The sequence below is a fragment of the Fukomys damarensis genome, unplaced genomic scaffold (assembly GCF_012274545.1).
Source record: "Fukomys damarensis isolate Sample0158 unplaced genomic scaffold, DMR_v1.0_HiC HiC_scaffold_4, whole genome shotgun sequence".
Classification (NCBI taxonomy): domain Eukaryota; kingdom Metazoa; phylum Chordata; class Mammalia; order Rodentia; family Bathyergidae; genus Fukomys; species Fukomys damarensis.
The window spans coordinates 65,570,786-65,596,897 of record NW_022900916.1 but is presented as its reverse complement, the minus strand read 5'-3'; the positions used below and the strand labels follow the sequence as shown (position 1 = coordinate 65,596,897).

Genomic DNA, 26,112 nt, shown 5'->3' with positions numbered 1-26,112 from the left:
GAACCCTTGGAAAAAAAAAAAAAAAAAAAAAAAGTTGCTCTGTGAAAGATGATAAAACTTATTATAATTTTATTAGACTCATCTAACCTGATATAATGCATTGAGCTCAATATCAGACTAAAAAGATATTCTATAAAGATGAACATATTACCTTTTGATAAATTGTAGTGTCCTTTTATTAAAAGAGAGAAAAAGAAGACTAATGTTAGAAATAGTTTTCTTTCTTTAGGTTTCACAGATCCCTTAAGCGATCTGACGTCAGTATTTCTTTCCATCGTAGAACCTGGACGGAGCAGGCCACACCACCTCAGAATCCAAGACTATATCTATGGGTTTATTATATGTGCTTAGGAAAGTTGCTGGGTCCATGAGTTCTTCAGCATTACCTAAATACTTTAAGATTTGTTCTGCGGGGAGCAGGTGAGGTGCAGCGAGGTGCAAGTTATCATCTAGTCCTTTTGCACCCACTTTAAGAGTCTTAAGGTGCAGTGCCAATTTATGCATCCAGGTTAGAAAACCTGTGATGACCTCCTGCAGGGACTGTGACTGTGTCATGTCCTCCAGGTAAACAGTTGGCACTCTGACTACCGAAACGTGCCACTGCATGAAGAGTCTTGTTGGGATGTTGTGAGAGATGACTATAATTTTCATTTTTTGAATCCAAAATTCTGGCTCCTTCCTTTCATGGCCAAGATAATCTGAAAGAACTTGCTGCAGAGTGCCATCGGAGGACTCGATGATGTGTAGCATGGAAGTGGGGTAGATGAGCAGTAACCCCGTCACGGCTTCTTCCGGGTGATGTTTCAGAATTGACTGAAATGCTTGATCGTAGTATTCAGCAACTTCTTTTTTCTCCATGTTTGGCTGTATGTTGGCCACTAGAAACAGCCTATGAAGGAGGAATTTGTTTAGCTTCAGTTTTTGTTTCTCTTCCAGTATGTGCAGATAATCTCCTCGCGGCACCTTTGGCATTAGAAGAGTTTCCAGTGGAAAAGGTCTTTGGCATTCTGATTGTGGGCCATGAAGGTCATGCCAAGTCTTCTTTATTCTTCGAATTTTTTAGAGTATCACAATAATTACTTTATCAGGATAGCTCCTGAGGGATGAATTCTTATTTTATTCTTTCTGATAAAAGAGTATGTAACAGCTTGCCAAATATTACCCAATAGTAAAAACCCCTTCTCAGAATTATCGATAAATAATGTCTTTGAAACAATGTTAAAACAAGACAAACTAAAGAGATTGTTTCTGGTTTACAATGAAATCAGTAATGTATCCTGGGAAAAACTATTCACATTTAATGTAATGATGATTACTGATTGTCTTTAGTTGTGAAGTTTTTAAACAGTGGTACGTGATGAGAATTCTTCCAGTTTCTTTTATAGATTTAACTGGTCTGTATAGTTAAAAATATCTGGGCACTTTAAGCCTGATTAGTTTATTTAACCTTTGTTTGGGATGCTAAAAGTTGTCCCAAGTGTTACTAGAATAATTTTGATTCTTTGTGTTTTTCTCCTATCAACAGACCTCTTGGTGTTTTTTAAGATTTAAATAAAAGTATTCTGCTAATTTAACTTAACTTATAAATACCCTCCCCCAGCCTTCCAGTCAGCATAACATTTCTCTTGTTCTTGAAGGGCTCTGCTGGCTCCCATACCTGGGCTCCTGCTTGCTTATCCCTCAGGAGGCCCTTACTGCCCATGCTCCAGCAGGGGAGGCCCAGGTTCTGACTTCCATTAGGGCATAATGAGTTGGAATGCTGGTGGTGGTAAAGGGTAGGAGCTCACTTGGAACTCCCATTTCTCGATTTAATGAGGGTTCCTGAACATGCCACTGTAGAACTGCAGCATTCTCTTCCAGATGGGCTTTTGGTTAGCTAGATGTATTTGTAAATAAGACGGGTTAGGTAGGGTAGACCTGGGCATTTTTTTTTTTAACTTTGGTAAATAAGGATGGTGATAGAGCTCATCTGCTACACAAATGCACTAATTACAGACGACAAGAACACATATCTGTGTCTGTGTAATGTTTAACCTGAGAGAGTTGTACAGTAGAATTTGAGGTACTTAATTTCATGTGAATTTAAGTGAATTTAAAAAGAAATTAATATCTCAACATTACATTCGCATAAGATATAAGCAATTATTTTAAAGCAACCGATTAAAAGTCTTATTTAATTAAAAAACTAAAATCTAGAGTCCTTTTTTCTCCCATTATAGTTATTGAAACTAATGATCTGAATCTATTAATATATGGTGACAAATAATTTCAAAAAGCAGAGGCTGAGAAGTGATTTAATAATTCTTTTATTGTATGATGCATAAAAATCAACTTTAATTCCTCACTGCCATTGATTTTATCATTTCTCTAAACAACATCTTTCCCAAGGTGTTGACCTCTAGGGCTTGTTCCCTCCTCATACTCACAGCTCTGCAGACTGTAGTGATGTTGCTGTTGCCCTTCATTCATTATGGCCTTTTCTTTTCCCCTGATTCCTATGATACTGTACTTCCCAGAATTTCTTTCTGAATCTGTGTCGGTCCAGCTCAGTTTCTTTTCAGCCTAGCTCAGGGCAGTTCTGAGTGCCCATGTGGAACTCTGACTACTTCCTTGCCCTTTAGCTCAGCACCATATGTAATTCTTTCTGTGAGGACAAAGGGCTGGCCCTTGATGCTGCTCTTACCCCTAGAAAGCATGATTGGACCTGTTGATTGAATCCTCAACCTAAAGGCTCAAGAAAGATACAATTAGTTGCTTGGGGTTGAGAAAGAAGAAAAACACTTGAGCCTATTGCCATATTTTCTCTTCACAGAAGACTCCTAAAATTATGCCTGCGATCACTAATTTACAGCACTTCTTTCCTTAAATGTAACTCTATCCTTTTAAGTTTTAAATGTGAATACTTTTTTATGTTCCTTATCATAACATAGATTCTTTACAAATACCCAGCTCTCTCATGTTTCCTAAAAGTTATCCACCTGCTCCATTCTGTTGCTTACTCTTTTGCTCACTTTGAAATGTGTTTGGATTTTGGATTTGTACCACTGCCTCTATATTTGGATTTGGATTACAATAAGAGGCTTCCACCCTCAGTATTTTTCATTTCCTCACCCTAGAAGTTTAGCTGTGAGTATAAAACTGTGAGGCTTCATGATATTTATGCTGAAAAATATACTGATTTTACAAAGTCCTCATTGCTTCTTCACTCCATAGAGCTCCAAGAAAGGGAGTATCAGTGTCCCCTCCACTAGGTCCAGGGTGATTTGTGGCACTGATTTCCAGACCTCGGTGGTGGATTAGACCAGAGATCACGGAGGAATACAGAGATTACGGAGGAACTGGTTTACAACCTAACCAGTGGTTTACAGCTTCATCAGTGGTTTATAAGTTAACTGGTTTTGACCAAAGTTGGGAGTATTTTCGAGGTGATCAAGGAGCCCTTTTTCTGTGCATAAATTCAAGCAAAACTTTTTTTTTAAGCAAAACTTTTATATGAAGCTCAGAGTCTTCCTTTTCATGAGACTTAACCTACAGCACAATTTCCTTCCAGATTCAGCAAAGGACTCTTTCACGATAAGATTAACTTCATAATCTGCTGTCCTGACTCAATTTCTGTTGACTTTTATATATAATTTTCTCTGATTATAATTCTATTCCCTAAAAGACCAGATTAAGTGTGGATAATGTACAGTAGAGTTCTGAGCAAGATATGTAACTCATCTGTCAGGTTCACACTAATTTTTCGGGTTCCCTAACTCTTGGAGTAAGTAACACTGTTGCATAGCTCTCTTCTCTTGTGTTTTGCACTGTCTCTTGTCAAGGTCTGGCTGACCTGCACTGCTTCTTCCAAATCACTTTCAAAGATTTCTTTTTCCACTGGTATTACAGCCTTGACGCCTCATCCCTTCTAAATCATACCTTCTTTCTCTGATCAGTGCCTCCATGCAGCATCTCATTGGTGATTTCCTGAGTCCTAAGATTTTCCCTCCCATAAAAAGGAGGAAATGGTGATCTTTCCTTCCATGATCGCCTTCTATTTCCTCTTTTTTTCATAGATCTTGTTTCCTATTCCTCCAACAGAAGGTTAATATTTCATCATTACAAATATATGAACTATGCCAAATATCAACTAAGCCAGTCTTTTAGCCTGATTTCTGTTGGTCTGAAAAACATGAATCGCCATTTCAGTAAATTAAAAAGATGATGTGATTGTGACAGTTTGGTGTTGTTCAAGCTAATACACTCAGAAGCAACAGTTTTTTGTTTGTTTGTTTGTTTGTTTGTTTTTACCATCATATACAGTTTTTCCGACATCTTTATTCTACTTTTTCTGGCATTGCTTTCCATTTCTCAGTGTGTTTTATTTAATGTTGGGCCACTTTCTACAAATTTTAGACTCATTACCACATGGCTATGTGAGAGGCTTAAAGGATACTGAATTTGTTTTCTTGCCTTTCATCAGTCACGGTGAACTGTCACGAGTAAAATTCTGACCTGATAAGAACAGAAACACGATCAGTTTGGACAGTTTTTGATTAATTGGCAAATATACTTAACAGCTGTGCACTGTAGTTCCAACAGATACTCAGCATTTGAGTTCCCACTATTAAGGACTATGTATTTGCCCTGAGATGGTGACTCAAGCAGAATTCTATGTATTGAATTGAATAAGGAGCCATCTGTGTTATTCCATGAATAACTCCCTTACAGTAGCTATCCAAGGTCAAATTCAAACTTCTAACAAGAATCTGGATAGGACCCTGTGGTGGTAATCCTTTTCTTATTCTCCTTAGCTGCTTTGTTATTTAACTTGTTTTACATTCATACTTAACATATACATGTGGCTCTTTTCAGTGTATTCTGTAAATACTTTATGTTCAGGTTTTGTTCTCTTGAACCAAATTCTTACAAATAAACCAACTCCCAGTGTCCCTTAGTCTTTGTAAATCAGAAAGGACTAATGGGATTAAAATTATGAGATAACACCTAAAGAGTATTTACATGTGGCATGCACTGGATGTTTTTATAGGAACTAAATTAATCTAACAATTCTGTTATGTAGACAGAAGTTTGCTCACAATTTACAGATGAGGTAGCGACGGAATGGAATAGTTAGGTAGTTTGCACACACTTGCTTTTCTCAGCTTTTCTATTTTGTGTACCTGGAATAAAAAAGGGATTCGTGATTCTTTTCCCTACCCATCACCACATATCTATTTGTTCTCCAGCTATGGTTTTATAATTCTCATGGAAATGGAGGCTATCTTCCAGCATGGATAAAGTAAGTTTAATGAAGATCTGCAACATTATACCTATGATTTAACAAAATCTATCTATTACATTAACTACTCATTTAGCTCCGTGTATTGACTGCCTTGGTTTGCCATGTAGCATAATGGACACTATAACAATGTGTACACGGATAATACCTGGACCTTATTTCAGAAGCTCAGAGTCTGTCGGAGGTAATAAAGTGGTCATGAATCTGAGGTGTTCTGGAAGCAGGTCAGAGAAAAACAATAAATTTCATGCTAATCATGTTCACTACTTCATGAGGCAGGAGAGGGGAAGAGAAATAAAAAGGATTGAGATGCTGTAAGTACCAACACCTCTCAGTGAATATACTCAAAAAATTTAAAAAAAGAAACGTTGATATAGAGGGGTGATTGGTTTTCCTTGGGACTCTTCATACTTTTCATTGAGCTTAACTTGCAGAGGACAGGGTTGGTGAGTGGCTTTGTGAATGTTCTTGAATTTATTCTTTAAACTGTGAAGTTGGATGTTACTGAACTTGAGGGCACCTGGGATGCCAGATCCACTTCAGTCTTTCACATGTGCCTGCTCACATGTTACTAGAGAAACAACATTAAGTGACTTCCTTCATCTGTGATGCAACATATATAAATGATCAGCCTAAGGGAACTGATGCTCTAAGTAAATGGCTAACAGCTTAGATACAGCCTTCACTAAGGGTACACACGAATGACTACTAAGTAGAAAAAGTACAGCTGATTTAACAGAACACATCACACTGAGATCAGTTAGCACATCACTACAACCCTGTAAACTTTATCCAAAAAGAAAGCTAGTTTACTTTTTTAGCAATGCCCGCTTTTCACCATAAGCATGCATACATAGCTATGTTCACAGTAGGACTCAAGAGAAATATCATAGTAAAGATATAAAAATGAACACTGAATGCTGGAATAATTAAACCTGTCCAGAAGGATGAGTATTGATGCTACGACATTACAAGATAGATAAGATAGATATGGTTTATGTAGGTGGGATAGAGATCAGAAAAGGCAGGGAAAGAGTCATTGTAAAGCTGAAGCGTACAGAGGAGGGGCATATGTTACAGCGTTGGGAAACTTGGCACTCAGTAAGAAGATGGCAAAAGTCTGTTCTTGCTGCAGCAGTGATTTTCTATTGCACATAGACTGCTTGGGCTTGTTAAGTTGCAGATTCCTGGTCTCTACTCCTAAAGTGTCTGAAATAGGAGCTTTTAAAGTGAGACCCAAGGCTCTGTTTCTCATCTGGAATATCCCTTCAGATACTCATGTGTTAAAGGATTGGTTTCCACCCAGGGTGCTATTGGAATGTGGTGTACATGATGGGACCTACTTAGAGGCACCTTTGGGGTTGTGCCATTCAAGAAGATACGTGGACCCCAAACCCTCTCTTCCTTTCTGCTTCCTGGTTGCCCTCACGTGTACAGCTTGCTCTGCCACACACCCTGATGTGCTGCAGCCCTACAGTATTTGGCCAACCATTAGTGGGCTGAAACTTCCAAAATTGTGATCCAAAATACACCTTCCTTTGAAAGGAGCTGAGAATGTCAGGTATCTTGTTAACAGTGACAGAAATTTGTCTAACACAGCCTTTGAGTTTGTATCTTTGACAGATAGTCTTTCACTCTTTCTATCTATTTCACTTTAGGGAAGAAGAGGCCACTCCCGGTGACTTAAACAGCCTACCTGGTTATTAGGATCATCTGATGGAGAACTTTTTAACAAAGCCAGTTTCTGGTCTTAATGAATTAGCCTAGAAAGGATCGCTAGGCTACGTATTTGTTAAGGGCTCTTCAGGTGATTCTAAGGGTAGCCAGGAGCAGAATTGCTGGCCTAGAGTACAGAGTAAGTAGAGAAGAGGAGTGGGAAAGGAGGACCAAAGCCAATTATATGAAATTTGTGGAGGTCTCAAATGCTAAGCTCAGAGGTGTGGGTTTTACTCTGGTTGGTAGAGAGAGAAATCATTGAAATTTTCTCAGTACCTGTAATCATGACTCCGATTTTAAGAAGTTGCCTGTGAAGAGCAGAGGAATCAGAGATGGCAAGTAACAGTGATACCTCATTTATTGGCCTCAATTTGTTTGAAACTCATGAAGTTTAAGAACCGTACACATTTTTCCCATAAGACGTAATAGAAAACCAAATAACTGCTTCTGAGGCCGAGAATTACAGTTGTAAATTTATTTTTCCAGGACTTTAACACAGAGTTAATAGCCATGGGTTGCGGAAATACCCCTAAAATATCTAAACACATTAAATACAGTATATTAAATATCAAAATAATACAGTAAATAAAACTAAAAAAAAATTGTACTTCACCTTGACTTGGAGCTTCCTGACATACTGGATACCAGGGAGAAATTAAAGGAAGAGGAGAAATGCTGTTTTGTAGAAGGAGAGTCTCCTTCCATAATGACTGCTGGTGGCAGTACTCTTTCTGTGGTCTTTTCTCTTGGTCTTTTTTCACCTTTTCTCACTACAGATTTGTCTGGGTGAAAGTGGTCCTTAGACTCAAGCATTACCCCTGTGTGTCTGTGGCAAGATGCAATGCATGACTCACTGTTGCCCGTACAGGTCTTTTCAAGTCTTATTTTCAGTTCAGCTGTTGAGAAAAGTTACGAACACGGAACGAATTTTTTCAAACTTTGCTCTTTTAGTAGTGGAAAGTTTGAGCTTGGAGCCGATCGACACCTGAGTTATCACTATACTAGAAATACCCAGAACCCTTTCATAATTTTGCAGTTTGGAGGTAAATGCTCTTGCAGTTGAAGAGTAAATTGGTTCAGCTATTTTGGAAAGTAATTTGACAATATGAATCCTGAGCTTAAAATCTTTCTACTCTTTGGCTAAGTCATGCCTCTTCTTAGATACCTATGAAAAGAGATAAAATTACCAACAGACATTGCAGTAAGAAGACAGTGTATCAGCTGGCTTCTTGTTCCTGGATAAAGTGCCTGATATCCACAGGTTAATGGAGAGAAGTTTAACTTGTTTCCTGGTTTCGGAGGTGTCTGTCCATGGTTGGCTGACTGTAAGAAAAAAAATCATAGTAGAAGCTTATAGCAGGAGAAAGCTCTTTAACTCATGGCATCTGAGAAACAGGAAGGGAAGAGCCTCAGAGGAAGGGACCAGGGACCAGATATAGTATCCAAGGTCATGCCTCCATGACCCACTTCCTCCATCTGGGCCCCAGTAATCAGGAGATGAACCTATTTATTGATCAAGCCATTGTCTTCATAATCCAGTCATGCCCCAGTCTTTAATCCAGTCAAGCTGACAAAGTTAAGTGACACACATGCTTGTTATAGAAGTTATAACTCTGAAAAAATGAATAAATATGTTAATTATGAAATATTCTGATGTTACTCAATTTACTGGTGAAGAATATTTTAAAGGCATAGAAAAATAATTATTCTCTAAACCAGACATTGTCTAAAAAGTATATAGCATGCAATCCCAATTTTTTTAGTGAGCATAGAAACTAGAGTAGAAGGAAATCTAGCCAAATGTTAATATTGGTGGAAGTTAGAGGTGATACATGTTTTTCATTTTCCAGATTTTCTAAATGTGTATATGTGCTCTTTAGAAATAAAAAGTGTTTGAACAGTGGGCTGTTGCACTAGTTTTGTGAGAAATGATGCATAGATCGGTCCATTTGTGATGCTGTGATTCTAGCTTGAGAGCCCCCTAATGGATAGAATTTATAAAGTGATGATTTGTGGACCTGGCTGATTTAAGGGTCACTCAGGGAAGTCTGAGCCTACTAAGGTGCAAGATCGGAATCCCCAGAGATGGAAGATGGGACAGTTGTCAAGACACAGTCCAGATTCTTAGTCCATACAACTTTGCCTGCTACTGAGAGAAAATATGTCTTTGAAGGTTGTAGGCAAGTTGGACAGTTTGAGTCCGAACTGGGGCAGTGGCAAAGATGGAGGAAGGTACGTGGCCATCACCAGGTAGAATTTGGTCATCTGGCTGTCAGGGGCAAGGTATGCAAAGATTTAGGGAGGGCTCTGTGGGTTTAAATGTCCATCAGTAGGAAAGCTAAGATTTTTTAAAAATGAGATTGATTATACAGGAGAATAGAGAATACAGGAGAGAGCTCAGATTTGGGAGGAAAGGTAGTTTGTGTAAATTATGTTGGAGTCATCACTGCAACATCTAGGTATAAATACAGCTGAAAATCTGGTAATGCAAATACGGTAGTCATAGATACCAAGGGAAAAACCAAAACCTCGGGAATGGATAGGGTTGTGAGACAGTGAAAGGAAGAGGCGGTGAACAAGTGCATCTGTGGCACACCTAATTTCAGAGAGTGGACAAGCCAGAGGCAGTGACAGCGGCAACAGTGGAACAGAGCTAGGTGGAAAAGGGTCATGAAAATCAGTACAGAAAAATGGTTTCAAAGTGGGTGGTTGTGGTAAATTCCAAAGAAAGGGGTCAACACATTTAAGGACTGAATTAACCTTGGCAATTTCACCTTTTCTGGGGAATTTAAGAAAAATAGGTTCAGTGAAATGGTTGGGGAAGCCTAGTTGGAATTTTTAAGTGAGTCAGTGTAGAATAAGTGGTCAGAGGGGAGACCATTGATCCCAAACCATTGGCAGTACAAAGTATGAAAGCACTGTGGTAGTAAATTGCAGAGGAGAAAGATTAAAGGGTGATTGTGCTATAATAATCCTAGTTTTTTCTCTATCAAAGCTAGCATGCAGTGAGTGTGTGCGCGTGCGTGTGTTTCTAAACTGCCATTGTGTCTAGCTAAGAAGGTGGAGTGTGAAAATGGAATGCTGTATTTATACTTTGAAAATATTTTAAGATCATCACTTTTATGAAGGGCTTTTGGAGACTGCAAATAACGCTAAACTCTGTGTTGTGTTTATTTTTTCCTTTTCACTAGTTAATGTTTTGCTTTTAGTGGTACATGTCTGCATTACCTGATTATTACATTTCATGTGGGGCGTTGGTCCATGTACATAGCACATCTTATTCTGGTTTCATTCCCTGTACCTCCCCTGTTTTCTCCTTCATCCTTCTCTTGGTCCCCTCCCTTTTTGCAAAAGATGTATCTCCCTGTTTTCTATTATCTACTTTTTATTTTTCTCTTACTCGTTAAGTTTCTCATGTAAGAGAAGTCATGCTATATTTAGGTTTATGTGTCTGATTTATTTTACTTAAAATATGTATTTTCTGCTTCTGTGGCAGACAGAAGAGCTCTAAAAAGAGATGGGTTAGTAACACACTTGTTACCCATTATGTCAGGTGATAAAAGCACAATAAATTTAATTTTTCATGATCTAAAATAATTGGGTAATAGTAAAATTGCTTTACATATACAAAGATGATTAATGCTAGAGTAAGTTCACAATGTTAGTACAAGTTTATATTCTGACACAAATAATCCAGTGGTGCCAACCTTTCAGAGTTTTCAATGATGACATAGGTTCGCCACCACTGAATGTATTATGTTAAAACACATAATAAATGAATATAATTTTAGTCCTTACTTTTGGCTTAACTTTGATCTGTTGTTTCCTGGAATGGAGACAGTTGAAAAAGTTTTGATTTGGATGATGACTCAGACCACCAACAGAACACATTTCCTTTGCTGTTATGGGAAACATGGCACAGGGGTTAAGTGATGTCATTGCTGTCAAGTTGCTTACCTTATAGCAAGTTGACAAACATATTCACAAAGTACTGAAACAGTGAAATGATCTCTCTCACTAGAGTACTTTTCAGGATATATGATAGATGTTTCAGTAACAGAAGCAGTGCCAGAACTATTGAATAATCTTTTACAGGAATAGTGAATTTTGTAATGTTCAGTAGAGAAGCAGTAACTGTTTTTAAGCAGAGAAGTAATAAACGAGGATTCTATATTTAATGGTAATTAGTTCCATAAATACATTCAGGATTTTTGAGAAAGAAAGCAGAAATCATACAGTCAGAGATGCCCACTAAAATATTATTGCATCTCAAATATGCAATTATTATTTACGTTAGAATTAAAACTTTAAAAAGAGTTTCTTTTCAAAGTTAAAGTTACTTTAATAAAAATCAGAGTCCATGTCAGTTGATTTTGTGTAACTAGAGCAATAAATAGTAAAAGTAGTAAGCTATTTTAAAGCTTGGCTGGGTCCTGGATGCTGAAACAGCTTTTAAAAAGTTTATGCTCGAATTTCATTATTATGTAAAGCTTCCACCTTCCACCAAATTTATTGCTCTTTTGTTCATTATAATTCAGGACAACTCTATATTTCTTCAGAAACTATACCTACTATTAGTAATAATTGTGGACGTGGGATACTAAATCTCATTGTATGCAGGCATATGAATAAGGCACAGTTGCTTTTTGCGCAGTGTACTTTGTGAAAATCTAAGTGTGATGCAGGAGGGCACGGCTGGGTAGTGACTGCTTCCTTGAGAGTGTATCCCAGTGGGCTGTGGTGACTCCACACAGGGCTGTGCGGCCTCTGCTCTCCAGCATTGTATGCCAAAGACTCACGAATGTCCATCTGCTCCACGGTCCATCTGTCAGGCTTGTTCTTTGTCTCAGTAACAGGCACTGGCCAACTGTACATGTGTCATGGTTGACTTCATGAAAATCATTTCAACGTGGATACCTGTTCCAGGAGAGTTCCTAGGCAAAACTGTCTTGGGCTCTACGTTCCTTTGTGTGCCAAAGATGAATAAAGATAAAGTCCACTTTGGACTTCTTTTAACTGGGAGCTTGTTGGGTACCGCATTCTGTAGGAGAGTGGCTGAGCCAAGTTGAGGTCTTATCTCCCGTTATGCCTTATATCTGGATGTTCCCCGAAGCCTCCTGCACTCATAGGTGTGGCTTTCAGGAGGTGGCTGGATCATGGGTGTGTGTTACTGGATTAGTCCCCTGCTTGGTTTGGCATATTCTGGGTGTGGGGGATGGATTTAGGGAAGAGCTAACCTGGCCGTGGGTGACACCAACCAATAGACTCGGAAAGTGGATGGAATAAAAAGGGAAAGAAACAGGAAGGCTGCTGCTTTCTGCTTGCCATGCATGAAGTCCTCCTCCATCACGCCCCTCTGCTGTGCCCCTGCCTTGGAGCCAGGAAACTATGGACTGAAACCTCTACAAACTGTGAGCTAAATAAACTTTCCCTCCTTTAACTTGTGGTTGTTGATTATTTTCTCCCAGCAATGAGAAGGTAGCAAAGACAACTCCTAAGCTAATGATTTTGTTAATAGAAATAATTTTGAGTGCTGTGAGAATACTTTATAAACTTGTTTACTTTTTGATTGGCTGTATCACTTCTACTGTTCAGTATATGGTATATCCAGCTATTAGTCATAAGGAGTAGATAAAAGCAGCTCTACACAAGCAAAATTCTCAAAATCAAATAAGTATTAGGGTCAAATATTAAAATTATTCAGATTGCCTACTGCTTAAAATTATCAACTCATTTACCCAGACAGCTTAAATATTGATTTTTCCTGGTGTGACTATATTTATTATTCAAATTTATATTAAGGATGGTTTGACTTTGAAAAAGGGCATACTTTTGGTGATGGTTTGACGGAAAGGTAACTTAGTTTTTTTATCATAAATAGAGCTAAAATAAGAGATCACTTTCATATCAGGTAGTTTTATGGAACTTTTAAATAAATAAGAACAGCACCCTGGCTTGATGGGTCATTATCTCTCATCTACTTCTCAAAATCTACTTCTGTTATGCTGTTATGGACTTACTAATATCTATCCTCCCCCCGACCCCCTTCTTTCTCTGATTATACCTAGAGCTTTTTAATAATAAGCCAGTACTACAGTAGAAGAAAATAAATTTAAGCTTTAGCTTGACTAAATTGTAGGTCTGTTTTGGACTCCCAGGCTTGGGAATGGATGGCTCCGACTGAGTTTGTAGAGGTTGAGGCCAAGGTTATGATCGGTGTTTATTAACGAATCCTCAGATGTTGGAAATTTGCCCCTAGTGATCGGCCTGAGAACCAGTCTAGTTTTATATTTCTCTGAGGTCGTTCTCTTATGTCCTATGCTTATAAAAAGGGAAATAGCTTTTGGTCACATTTTTTTTATGCTGCAGTCCAAGTGCAGGTCTCTGGCCTTGTGCTTATCTTCTCTGACTTCAAAAGCTACTCTGTTTACTTAAAGAATCAATACCTTTACTGGCCAAAGTGAGTGTTCTACTTTTAACCTATATTTTTAAGAAGCTAATCATTAGGAAAAGCAAAATCCTTTCAGGGAGGACTAAGGCATAAAAGCCATGTTCTGTCAACTTTGTGAACATTACTTTCTGCCTATGATTGCAAGTCTGTTTTGACACACTAATTTATTTTAAGTGGAATAATTTTACTGTAGTTAAGCAGTTTTCTATAATGACATAACGGTGAGTCATTAAAGGAACAAAATGTTTATGTTATGAGAAATAAATTAAAAAGAAAGAATTTGGTGTTGATAGGTTGAGGGTAAACTGAAATAAAATTCAACATTGCCTGTAGAGGTGCAGGAGTGCAAAAAAACAATCCCTCTGAATACTTTATACCCTGGAAGCAGAGGAAGTGTTGCTGCAACAGTATTTGGGAAATGCTGTCCGAGTGTCTGGAGCCAGCCTTTATCCTATATGAGGTCTTTTTTCTGTGTAGGCAGATGATGATACTGGTGCTGGATCACAGTGTCTGTATTCATGGTACACGTAAACTGCAGCTCTTCTGTGCTGGTGAGAGCTGTGCAATATGAAGGCTATGGAGCGATATCTCTAGTGAGATTATGGACTGTTTTTTAAATTTTCAAGTAAAGAGGCAGTAAATAATTGTTTTAAAAATAAATCCTTAAGTACAGTTAAGCCTACTTTATCTTTTTGCTTAGTATGGTAAAAGCGAGATGTTCTAAATAAAAGGCAGCAGTTTTTCTTCTTCACTTCCGAACTCTCTAGTCAGGGGAGAAATTCCTACAACTGAAATGAACAAGGCCCCGTCTAGAGAGCTGCTTCACGCCCTGCTATGAGGTGTGTGTCGCTCACACAGGTAGAAGGTGAAGCCGCCTTGGAGATGCTGATCCTGTTGACCCTATGTTCCACCAATAGGATGGGCAGTCAAGCTTTCTTGAAGGAAGGGGAGGGGGAAAAGGAGGGAGGGGTGGAGCAGAGGAAGGAAGGAAAGAGGGAGGGACGGAGGGAAGGCAGGCAGGCAGACAGGTGAGTTTATCTCTCAGCTTTATTATTAGTACTGTGTTGTTATCAGCTGCCTGGGGTGAAGGGAAGGACAGCAAAGAGACAGTGAGGCTTCCTTGCCTCCAAACAGAACATTTCACTAGGGTTTAGCCATATTCTCACTCTCATGTTGTGCCTTCAGAATATATGTAGATATATGAATATTCGCCAGTAGAAAGACTTCAGACATTGTTAGTATAACTTGTGAAAGACACTCCAAATTCAATCAAATGATATTTTGTATGTATATAAATGAATTCTGTGTGAACATGCATGAATTATGGTCCTGATGGATAGGAAGAATTGAAACAGGATTCAGAATTGAATGAAGCACTGGTTTGATATTCTCGGCCTAATTAAGCAGTTAGCCAATTAAAAAATTGCATTAAACATTAGGTAAGGCCACGTGTAAAGCAGACACCCTTGCCACGTGGCTCCTAGGGCTATGCACTCTTCCCTTCCTGCTCACAGGAGGCACAGAGGGGTCTCTCGGTGGCCCTTGTGGTCTAACAATTTAATCAGCAGTTCTGTGGAAGTGCATGGTCATACACCTGTCATTGTCCAAGAAGGCAGACTCAGAAGTGGGGTGAAACTATTTCCTTCTCAGGTAAAGATCATTTGACCCTAGGAGATGCACAATTTGTAGTAGACATTTTTAAAGAACAGCATTTTGGCCATAATATTTTGTACTAAGAAGAAATCTCTCCATTTTTTATATCCTCTTCAATTTCTTTTTTCAGAGTGCTGTAGTTTTCAGTGTAGAGATCTTTTGCTTCTTTTGTTAGATTGATTCCTAGATACTTCATTTTTTTGGATGCTATTGTAAAAGGAATTTTTTCCCTTATTTCTCTCTCCATGAGTCTGTTATTTTTGTATAAGAAGGCTATTGATTTTTGGGTATTCACTTTGTATCCAGATACTCTACTGAATCTGTCAATTACGTCTAGAAGCTTTTGGGTCTTCAATGTAGAGTATCATATCATCAGCAAATAATGACAGTTTAACTTCTTCTTTTCCTATCTTTATTGCTTTAATTTTTTTTCTCTTGTCTAATTGCTGTGGCTATTGTTTCCAGAACTATATTGAAGAGAAGTGGTGATAATGGGCATCCTTGTCTTGTTCCTGATTTTAATGTGAAGGTTTTCAGTTTTTGGCCATTTAATATGATGTTGTCTGATGGTTTTTCATAGATAGCCTTTATTAAATTGAGGTATAGACCATTATTCCAATTTTTTGCAGGGTTTTTATCATGAATGGGTGTTGGATTTTATCAAATGCTTTTTCTGCATCTATTGAGAGGATCATATGGTTTTTGTCCTTGACTTTGTTAATATAATGTATTACATTTATTGACTTTCGTATGTTGAACCACCCTTGCATCTCTGGAATAAATCCGACTTGGTCAGGATGGATGATCTTCTTAATAATCCTCTGTATTCTGTTTGCTAGTATCTTATTAAGGATTTTTGCATCTATATTCATTAAGGAGATTGGTCTGTAGTTCTCCTTTTTAGTTGTATCTTTCCCTGGTTTGGGAATCAAAGTGATACTTGCTTCCAGGAATGAATTTGGAAGTATAGCTTCCCTTTCGATTTCATTGAAAAGTTTGAAGAGTAATGGCAGTAGTTCTTCTCTAAATGTCTTGTAAAATTCAGCAGTGAATCCATCAGGACCTGGGCTTTTCTTTGTTGGTAAATTTTTTATTACAGTTTCAATTTCACTGATATCCCCTGCTTCCTGGGTAGGAAGAATCAACATAGTGAAAATGGCCATACTACCAAAACTGCTATGTACACTCAATGCAATGCCAATTGAAATTCCAACACTATATTTCACAGAACTAGAAAAAAGAATACAAAAATTCATTTGGAACCATAAGAGACCTAGAATAGCAAAAGCCATTTTAGGCAACAGACACATGGCACCAGGTATAACAATTCCCAATTTGAAACTATACTACAAAGCCACTGTGATAAAAACAGCATGGTACTGGCAAAGAAATAGGCCTGAGGATCAGTGGAACAGACTGGAAGACACAAAAACAGACCCAGATGTACTCAGCTACCTCATCTTTGACAAAGGAGCTGACCATCCTTAGTGGAGGAAAGATAGCCTCTTTAATAAATGGTGCTGGAAAAACTGGATGTCCACCTGCCACAGATTAAAATTAGACCCTTATCTTTTGCCATGCACTAAATTAAAATCCAAATGGATTAAAGATCTAAATATTAAAACAGAAACATTAAACTTGCTGGAAGTTAATTTAGGCAGAACTCTGGAAGACATTGGTACAGGAAAAGACTTTATGAACAAATCCTCAGTGGCACGGGAACTAGCAGATAGAATCTACAACTGGGATCTCATCTTCCTAAAAAGCTTCTTCTGTACTTCAAAAGAAACCATCAGCAGAACTAAGAGACAATCTACAATGTGGGAAAAAAATTTTACCAGCTGTTCCTCAGACATAGGACTATTATCAAGGATATATAAAGAACTCAAAACAATCAGCACCCCCCAAATATAAAGACCAGATTCAAAAATGGGCATCCGAAATGAACAGACATTTCTCAGACAAAGAAGTAAAAGCAGCAAGTAAATATATGAAAAAATGTTCCGCATCACTGGTCATTGGAGAGATGCAGATGAAAACAACACTGAGATTCTACCATACCCCACAAAGAATGGCTGCTATCAAGAAATCACACAATAACAAATGTTGGCAGGGTTGTGGGGAGAAAGGAACCCTTCTCCATTGTTGGTGGGAGTCCAGACTGGTGCAACCATTATGGAAATCAATATGGAGATACCTCAGAGAGCTTGGACTGGAGGTTCCATTTGACCCAGCCATTCCTCTGCTGTGTATCTTTCCAAAAGAATTAAAAGAATCATATCACAGAGAAGTACACGCACCCATATTTATAGCGGCACAGATTGTAATAGCTAAATCTTGGAAACAGCCCATTTGCCCATCCATTGGAAACTGGATAAAGAAGATGTGGTTTTTCTATAAAATGGAATATTACTCAGCCATAAGGAATGACAAAATAGATTTATTCATAGGAAAATGGATACATATTGAAGATATACTCCTAAATTAGGGGGTGAAGGGAGGGCAGGGGTAGGGGGAAAAAATGAGAACCAAGGCTTGTCATGTATAGGCACAATATCCCAACAATGAATGTAACTGTACTGTATCCCTAAAATGTACCAATAAACTCAATTAAAGCTGAAAAAAAAATCTCCGTACCTGGTATTTTAAGGGCTGCTAATATGTAAATAAATCTGATCCTAGACAACAGGTTAGAGTTTGAATTCCATCTTCAAATATAAAAGGACAATTGATTTAGATCTCTTATTTTAAGTTGAAATCTTACCATGTTGTAACTGTACTGTATCCCTAAAATGTACCAATAAACTCAATTAAAGCTGAAAAAAAAATCTCCGTACCTGGTATTTTAAGGGCTGCTAATATGTAAATAAATCTGATCCTAGACAACAGGTTAGAGTTTGAATTCCATCTTCAAATATAAAAGGACAATTGATTTAGATCTCTTATTTTAAGTTGAAATCTTACCATGTGTTTTTATAGTTTTGGAACAATTAGAATTTTATATATGCATTTATAATCTAGTATTATCTTTCTCCCTACCTGTCTAATCTATTTGATTTGTTAGACAGGCAGTTTTTTAAACAGTTGTGTATAAAGATAAGAATTTCAAGAATTTGGACGAATGGTAAATGGAAATCCTCCTATAAGGATCTATTAAAATATATCAAACTAATAATTTGTGAATTGATGCCAAAATTTTAAGGATAGATTAAATTGTTGAATTTGCAACTTTAAGAAATTTATATTAAGCTTTAAAACCAAAGCAAGCCCATGAGTGATCCTTTCCTATGCATGAAACTTCTCTCAAGGACACAGACACGCTTCTTACTGGGAGTATTATTTGTCTTCCCCTTCAGCAGAATGTGAAGAGACAGCGGGCTGCACAGAGACCGCTGAAGTGGATCCTCTACCCAGGTTGCTCAGGGAGATTGCTTGCTCTGCAGTGAGAGGTTCCCCTTTTAAGACCCTAGACTGAATGGCTGGGACGAGCTCAGAAATGACTGCCATGCGTTGCTGCTAGGTTTTACTCATTTATTATTTTATATGACACAGTTGAGATGCATTTCTTACAGAAAATTAGAGAACAATAATGAACAATAAGACTATTCACTTTGATTTCCCAAACCAGAGCAATTATTTTTGAATTGCAGTTGTGTATAGATAAGCATCTAATTGTGTATATAATGAGTTTCACTTAATTAACATATATCTCTGATGTTGTTACCCACACAGACAGTTTTGTGTTTGGTCACTAATTGTGGATTCTACCTTGCTTTTACCAGTTGGCAACATATTATAGATGTCTTTTTATAGTAATAAAACATGAACAAGTACTGCAAATAATAAAAATATATTGAAAAGACTGTATAAAAATACGTAAAAAGCACAGACCATAAAGCCAATAGCATTATGCTTAATGGCTGTATGCATTTCAATATATAGATGAGCATTGACATTTGTATTGTCATGAGCAATAGCTGCATTTGGGGTATGATGTGCTCATATATTAATTGTGACCAGATTCAGCATAGGCACTCCCATAGATCAGGTTCTGCTTTACGGTCTCAGAAACATCAACTGAAAACTCTTCGATTATCCTGTACAGCATAGTATTTTTTTTGGACATCGTCGTACACCCACGGAATGTCTCTCTTGCTGCTTCTGCTGTAGTGCCCTTTATGAAAGTAAGGAAAGTCAGGTAGAAGTGATGGGCAGCTTTCCCTAGCTCAGGTTTCACAGTATGGTAATAATTGGCTACTTGGGAGCTAGCGAATAATCTATCCTTTGAACCTAAAAGTGAGCTTCCATTCCAAAAGCAGTTGACGCCTATCCACTCTAAAAGCTGCTTAATGTTTTCTTTAAAATTTCTAGTAACACCATATTTAATATTAACTTTAAAAATACATATGCACTTTTCATTCATTAAGGTAGCTGTCATCAAAACTCCCAAGACACATAGTTTGCCAAAGATATGGAAAAATTGAAAGTCCTGTACACTGCTGGCAAGCCTGTAAGATGATGCAACCATTATGAAAAATGGGATGGGGTTCTTCAAAATACTAAAACTAGAATGCCTATGTAATACAAACAGTACTAGTTCTTGGATATATCCAAAGGGATTCAAAGCCCGGTCTTCAACTGTTTGCCCACCCACATCCACAGCATCACCATTGACAGATCTGAGAGATGGCAGAAATATGAATATCCAGTGATAGATAGATGGGTAAACAAAGTAGGTATGATATACCCAGGAATATTAGCCTTGAAAAGGAGGGGCATCCGGTTATAGGGTACAAAATGAATGAACTATATGGGCACTGTGCTAAATGAAATGAACCAGTCACAAAAAGGACAATACCATTTGGTTCAATTTTTGTGAAAAATCTAAAGTAGTTAAATTCATAGAAATAGGAAGTAGAATGGTGGTTACCAGGGTCTGGGGAGCAGGGTAAATGATGAGTTGTTGTTTAATAGGCACTAAGTTTTAATTTTGCAAGCTGAAAAAGATCTGTACTATTAAAATGATTAAGCTAAGCTGGGTGTGGTTGCGCATGCCTGCAATCCCAGCACTGAAGAGGCTGAGGCAGGAGGATTGTCTGGAGTTCCAGGCCACCCTGGGCTACATCGTGAGTTCAAGGACAGCCTAAACTATATAGTGAGAGCCAATCTCAAAAAAAAAAAAAAAAAGAAAGAAAGAAAGAAAAAAGTTAAGATGGTAGATTTTGTTAGGTTATTTTACTACTGGAAAAAAATGTCAAATTGTATATATAATGTAAGTTGTATGTCATTTAAAAAAAAAAACCTCAAAGGTGTTTCCCAGGCATGTTACCACGAAGAATTTTTAAAATGTGTTCAATTCTTAATGAAATAGTTTTTTAAGTGTTATTATTTTATAACTTTATTATATTTTTATCTAAATAAAGTCCCTGTTTTTACACAAGTTCAATTTCTTCATGTTTTTGACAAAATTATTTTTTCTTTACCAGTCTAAGATGATCATATTATTCTGTAGAAATTCAATATAACCAAATATATATTGAACAAAAGCTATGCATATAGAATAAAACAAGCTTAGTGTATGAAATATCAGAAACCACATGTGATTTTAAAATAATGTTGTTTAGGTTGTAAGTTGAGTATATTCTCAAGGTACACACAAGTTTATGTAGTTTCTCATCTCTAGGACCCTATCTATTAAAGATGCTCAATGAATTATGTAATTGCAATTAGTGCATCTGCTCTCAGGCTGAGCAAGAACCCTACATGTGCAGTGCTTGGGGTTTTAAGTGCTAAAGAGCAGTGATGGGTTTTACTCACAGGTCTTTCAGCTGAGCTGTTGACGTGCCTGGCTAATGTGCCGCCTGGCTGAACATAGCAGTACTCAGGAAGAGACCACAGGAAGAGGTTGCCGGAAGTGTGAAGATTCCGAGTTGAGGAAAAGTGGGAAGAGTTGATCTTGATGTTAATTATTGCTTTTTTCCCCTTACTTCCTTTTTCTCTTTTCTTTTTGGTACCACGGATTGGACTCAGGACCTTGCCCTTGTGAGGCAGGTGGTAGAACCACTGGGCTAAATCCCCGGCCCTCCCCTTACTTTCCTTTCATGTTTCACTGTCGTATTCTTAAGAAAGATGAGACTTCAACAGTAATCTGTTTTTTATTCTGAGTTTATATATAGACAGTTTATAATGTTATTTTATTTCGTTGCAATCCTTCATGCTATCCATATCAGTCTGTGGAAATTCATTATAACAAATACAATGTAGATAGATGCTACGCTGGAAAAAATCCTTAGTGTGTTAAGTACTAGGAACCCACTACAGGTTATCAAGTCCTTTCTTTTTTAAATTGTAAGATACATTGACAGTCATATTACTATGAGGATAGTTATATATATATTGATGTACTTTAGATATATTATTATCAAGAAACAATTTAACAATCTAACTTAGAGAAAAATCTCTAGAAACCTCTGGCCCATCCATTGGCACACAGGGCCTCTAAATCTTGGAACCAACAGCAATAGGCCAAATCCTTTTTATGTTTAGCAGCTCTTGTTTCTCCCCCAATACAATCCAGGATAGTCTTCCTATTTTTACGATCAATGATTAATGAACTTAATTACAGTGGAATAATCCCTTTGCCCTATAATATAGTCACAACTCTTTACAGCACGCAGTATGGTGCTTTGTAGGTTATGTGCGGTGGGGAAACGCTCTGCCTGTCCCAAGAAGTCATTCAAAACTCTGTAATTGTTGTATTCGTCAAATTTCAGTTTATTCATTTATTTGTATCAACATGGAGAATAGATACCTTTCATTCATTATTGCTTCCCGTAACTCACTTACTCTTCTGCAGTTCGGAATGTTCCACATTTGGCTGGAATATCCCTTCCAGGCTCTCTGCCTCTATCCCTTCATATCCCCATGTCACCTTCTGTCCCTTGCTTTATGGCCGAGGGGTCATTTCAGTATTGTCGTGCATTGTCCCCACCCTAGCCCTTCCATCAACTGTTTCTCCACTGATCCCTAGTTTCTTTCAGTTAGAATGGTAGACAGGATCTTATACGTGGTCCTGGTTGGTTGATGTTGAGATGAAACTGTGCCTGGGTCTCCTGCCTGGGGTTGACATGGCTGCACTCACACTTACATTGCTGCTGGAAAGCCCTCAGTTCATGTTGATGCCAACTGAAATCCATAGGCTACAGTCTAGGTTTCTCTGTCCCTATATGTATCTGTTTTCTTTAACAGCGCAACCTGGTTCAAGTCAGCTTCCTCCCTCTCCCTCAACAGTCCAGTGTAATCTCCTGTATTGCTGCCTGCTGCTGTCCTGCACAGCCTTTGTTGTACCTGGGCCTGTTTTCTCACGCCAGACTGTCTGTCCTTGCAAAGCCCTCCGCACCCGTGCACACCTGAGCCAGCCAGTTTCACCTGCTGGATGGCCGTGCTCACCTCGCACCCCCATGTTGCACACGTGCCCTCTCCAGCGTCTTGGTTCCTCCTGGGACTACTGGTACTGTTACGTGCTCTGTTCACCGCTGCTCCAGCCCCGAAACCCGGGATGGCACCGCCTTCTCCAGGGTGGGTGTGCTTCTCCCTTCCTGTTCCTGCCACTATGGTCGGACCCAGTCCCATGCTTGTGGTCGCCTGGCCATTCTGCTCTGACCTACTGTCCCACTCCTATCACCCTCTGCCTTATACACCTCAGCAAGCCCCGGCGGCCTCTGCTCTGCATGTCTCCTCCCTCCTCCCGGTGTAGGGGCTTGGCTGACTGGAGCCCCATCCGCTCTGGGGGAGTTGAAGCTGCCTGCTCACTAACTCCGCAGAGTTCTCTAAAGAGGTGAAGAAGAGGGAAGGGGCCAAGGGAAAGGATTAGTGATGTTTGAAATGTTTTACTTTCATTTTATGAAAATAAACCTTTTCTTTTAAAACAGTTTGAAGTTTACAGAAAAGTTGCCAAGAGATCACAGAGTTCTAGTACATATGCCCTACAGCCAGTTTACCTGTTGTTAAGATCTTACAGTAGCATGGTAAAATTTTATTCCTAATAAGCCAATAATGGCATTATTTTTTAATCAATCTACCCTTTATCTTCAGGAAAATTTTTCTCCCTGAACTCAATTATTAGTTACATAAAGGAACAATGAAATTGCTGATGTGTTAGGAATTCCTCAGGAGACATTCTCTGTATTTATAGATTTTCGGGGGTTTTGCTATGGTAACCTGCTATCTATAGCCCAGCATGCTTAAAAAAAAAAAACTGGACAGATGATCTTAGGAGACAAGATCTATAAAGTGTCTGGCACTGTGCCCGAGCCAGTTTATTTATAAGGCATCAGAGCATTGGGCTAGGAGGTACAGACTTCTTAGTGACTCTCCTATGTTTAAGAACAGGGGGAGAAGAAACTGCCTGCAAACTATGAAAAGAAAAATAGCAACATCTAGATGCATAAATTTTTTCTTAAATGTCTATGAAGCATAACATTAGATCAGCTTCATGAGTTAAGTTTAGTATTCATAAAAATGTCATTATATTTGAAGACAATCTGTAGCTTAGATTTTTTTCACAAATTCCCCAAATTGTCATATGAAAAGAAATCAGAACTTATCCTTATGTATATAGGATGTTTTCGAAAGCTGAAACAATCAGAATTATGTCTGTTTTTCCCAAACAGAATTGTACCCATGCAAGATGGGAGTGAATTTTAATGCATTCATCATTAGGAAACATCCAAAAGTAAAACATTTTTACATCTAGTATGTAGTGAGTGATCAGCAAAATTTTTAAATCACTTTACTTTGTATTTGAACAAATATTTTATATCATAGGTAGTGATAAGTTATTAGGGTGGAAAATATACCCTAACAAATTCTAAAGGATGCTGACTATTGTAATTCATTTTGAGGGGCTTCGATGATATAGGACATCATGAGAATAAACCCAGTCTTATAGTCCCAAGCCTTGAGCGGCTTTTTTCTCGGCCAACTCAGTTGCTTTTTAATGTTGATGTTGGAAGACTGGTGTTTCCAGGTTTGTGTCATCATTTGTTAAACCAGAATAGTGGTTGTACCTGTGTATCTATATTGAAATAACAATGAATATGAAATTAGGTCCATCAAAATGTTATATGAAATTACTGATCATGGTTTTTGTTATTAGTATCACTAGGTCTTTTTAAGGATCTAGGTCAGCAACAATAAAATTAACTTTATAAGAACAGATTATACTTATCAGAAAATTATAGTTTATTTAAAGTATGTGTTCATTTATTTTTTAATTGTTAGTATGTGTTTGTGGCTCATATCCGTTCACTTTGGTGAATTGGTACATTCACGTATTGGGTCCTGACTATTTTTACTTCCCACTTGCTCTGCCTTCCCCTCTCCAGCTTTCTGTAGATTCCCCTGTGTTGGGGCTCTTAGGCTGAAGGGAGGCCCAGTCTGGTGAGGTTCCCAAAGAACAGGACATGCAGACATTACAAAGCAGGAACACAGCTTTATTTTCCAACAAAGCACTTATTGTAAGCATACTAAGCTTACTAAGACACAGAAAGACAAAACATTCTGGGAAACCTCGCAGGCCATGTTGCACATATGTGGTTGTCATGCTGAGTCATTATTATATCGTGAAGCCCCATTGTGCACCTGCACTAAATTTTGGGCTTGTGTCCTCAGATGCTCTAAGATGCCCTCAGACACCTGGGCTGTGAAACATCTCACAACAGGCCCCTATGCTCTTGTTTCGTGCCCCCGTTTCCTACCATCTCTCTTTCCTTCTGTTATTTAAATTATTTATACTTTGGGTTTCTCATGTTGGAGAAATCGTGGGATAGTTAACCTTCTGTGTCTGATTTATTCCACTTAGCATTAGTTTTTAATGTTAGATTTTTACAGAACGACAGGTTATTTGAATAAATAGCACCAGGAGATAGTAAAATCTTATCTGCATTCTCTCCACTGCATCCTGACCTTTAGTGTCCACTTGATTTATTATTGATCTCAGTGGGGAGTAGGGCACCCGAGCATTTAAGGGACCTACCTCGTGACAGATCCTACCAGCTATTGCCTACTTTCTTGGAAGATTACTCGTTTTCCTCGAATGCTTCCTTCTTAGTGACTTGTCCTAGAGACACAGAAGTGCTTCAGTTACATGCTTTTCTCATAAGTTTAAAAAATAAACAGAAAAAGATTTACTAAAATTTTTCCTCAACAATTATATGAAGAATATGAATTTCTTTTTTTTAATTTATTTTTTAAATTGAGTTTATTGGTACAATCTAGGTATACAATATAGTTACATTCATCATTGGGATTCTGTACCTTTACATAGTAGGTCTTGATTCCCATTTTTTCCCCTTGTCCCTGCCCTCCCTTCACCTCCCCCTCCCCTCCCCATTTACAAACACTTTATTTCCATTGTTTCAGTTTCTCATATTTTTTTCCTTTCCCTTATTACCTTTCCCCCACCCTTCCCACTTTCCCTACACCTTTAGCCCTTTACTTCCTATTTCACATTATTAATTGTCTCATTAGGATCCTGTGTACTATTATAGTTTTCACACCAAAGAAACTATTCAGTATTTCAGTTAAAGAAATCTCTGTATGAACATTAAAAATAGGGAACCCTAAAATAAAACTAAAAAGGAAAGTAAAAGAGAAAAGGCAATGATGTAACATTAAAATAATCCTTAATTCTGGATTTGAAAATGGTTCCCGAACATATTTAAATTGCTTCTTGCTCTTATAGTCTTATCTTATTCTTTTTTTCATTATTTAGAGAATACTTTAGTAGTTTCTGTCATCAAACCCACGTAGATATGACCTACCTATTTAGTATGATGTGTTACCCCTGTACACATGGAAAAAAATAAAAATAAATTAACATTTCTAGACCAATATGGCTGTCCATTTCTGTACAATGCCACCTCAACACAGTAAATTGGGATGACTTTTTCCAAAGTTGGCAGCACCATTAAAGTTTCCCAAAATTCAATTTTTATATATATATATATGT

General features: G+C 37.9%; 2 protein-coding genes across 2 annotated transcripts in view; one reads left to right on the top strand and one right to left on the bottom strand.

The window, feature by feature from the left end:
- The window catches only part of Znf804b (zinc finger protein 804B), a 517,996-nt gene that overhangs the window by 33,292 nt on the left and 458,592 nt on the right, over positions 1-26,112 (top strand). The window lies entirely within an intron of this gene.
- Positions 140-1,725, bottom strand: Tex47 (testis expressed 47). Its single transcript, XM_010609553.2, is given in 3 exon segments — positions 140-1,004; positions 1,007-1,096; positions 1,658-1,725. Coding segments are annotated over 2 exon segments (771 nt in total). The 5' UTR covers positions 1,032-1,096; positions 1,658-1,725; the 3' UTR covers positions 140-258.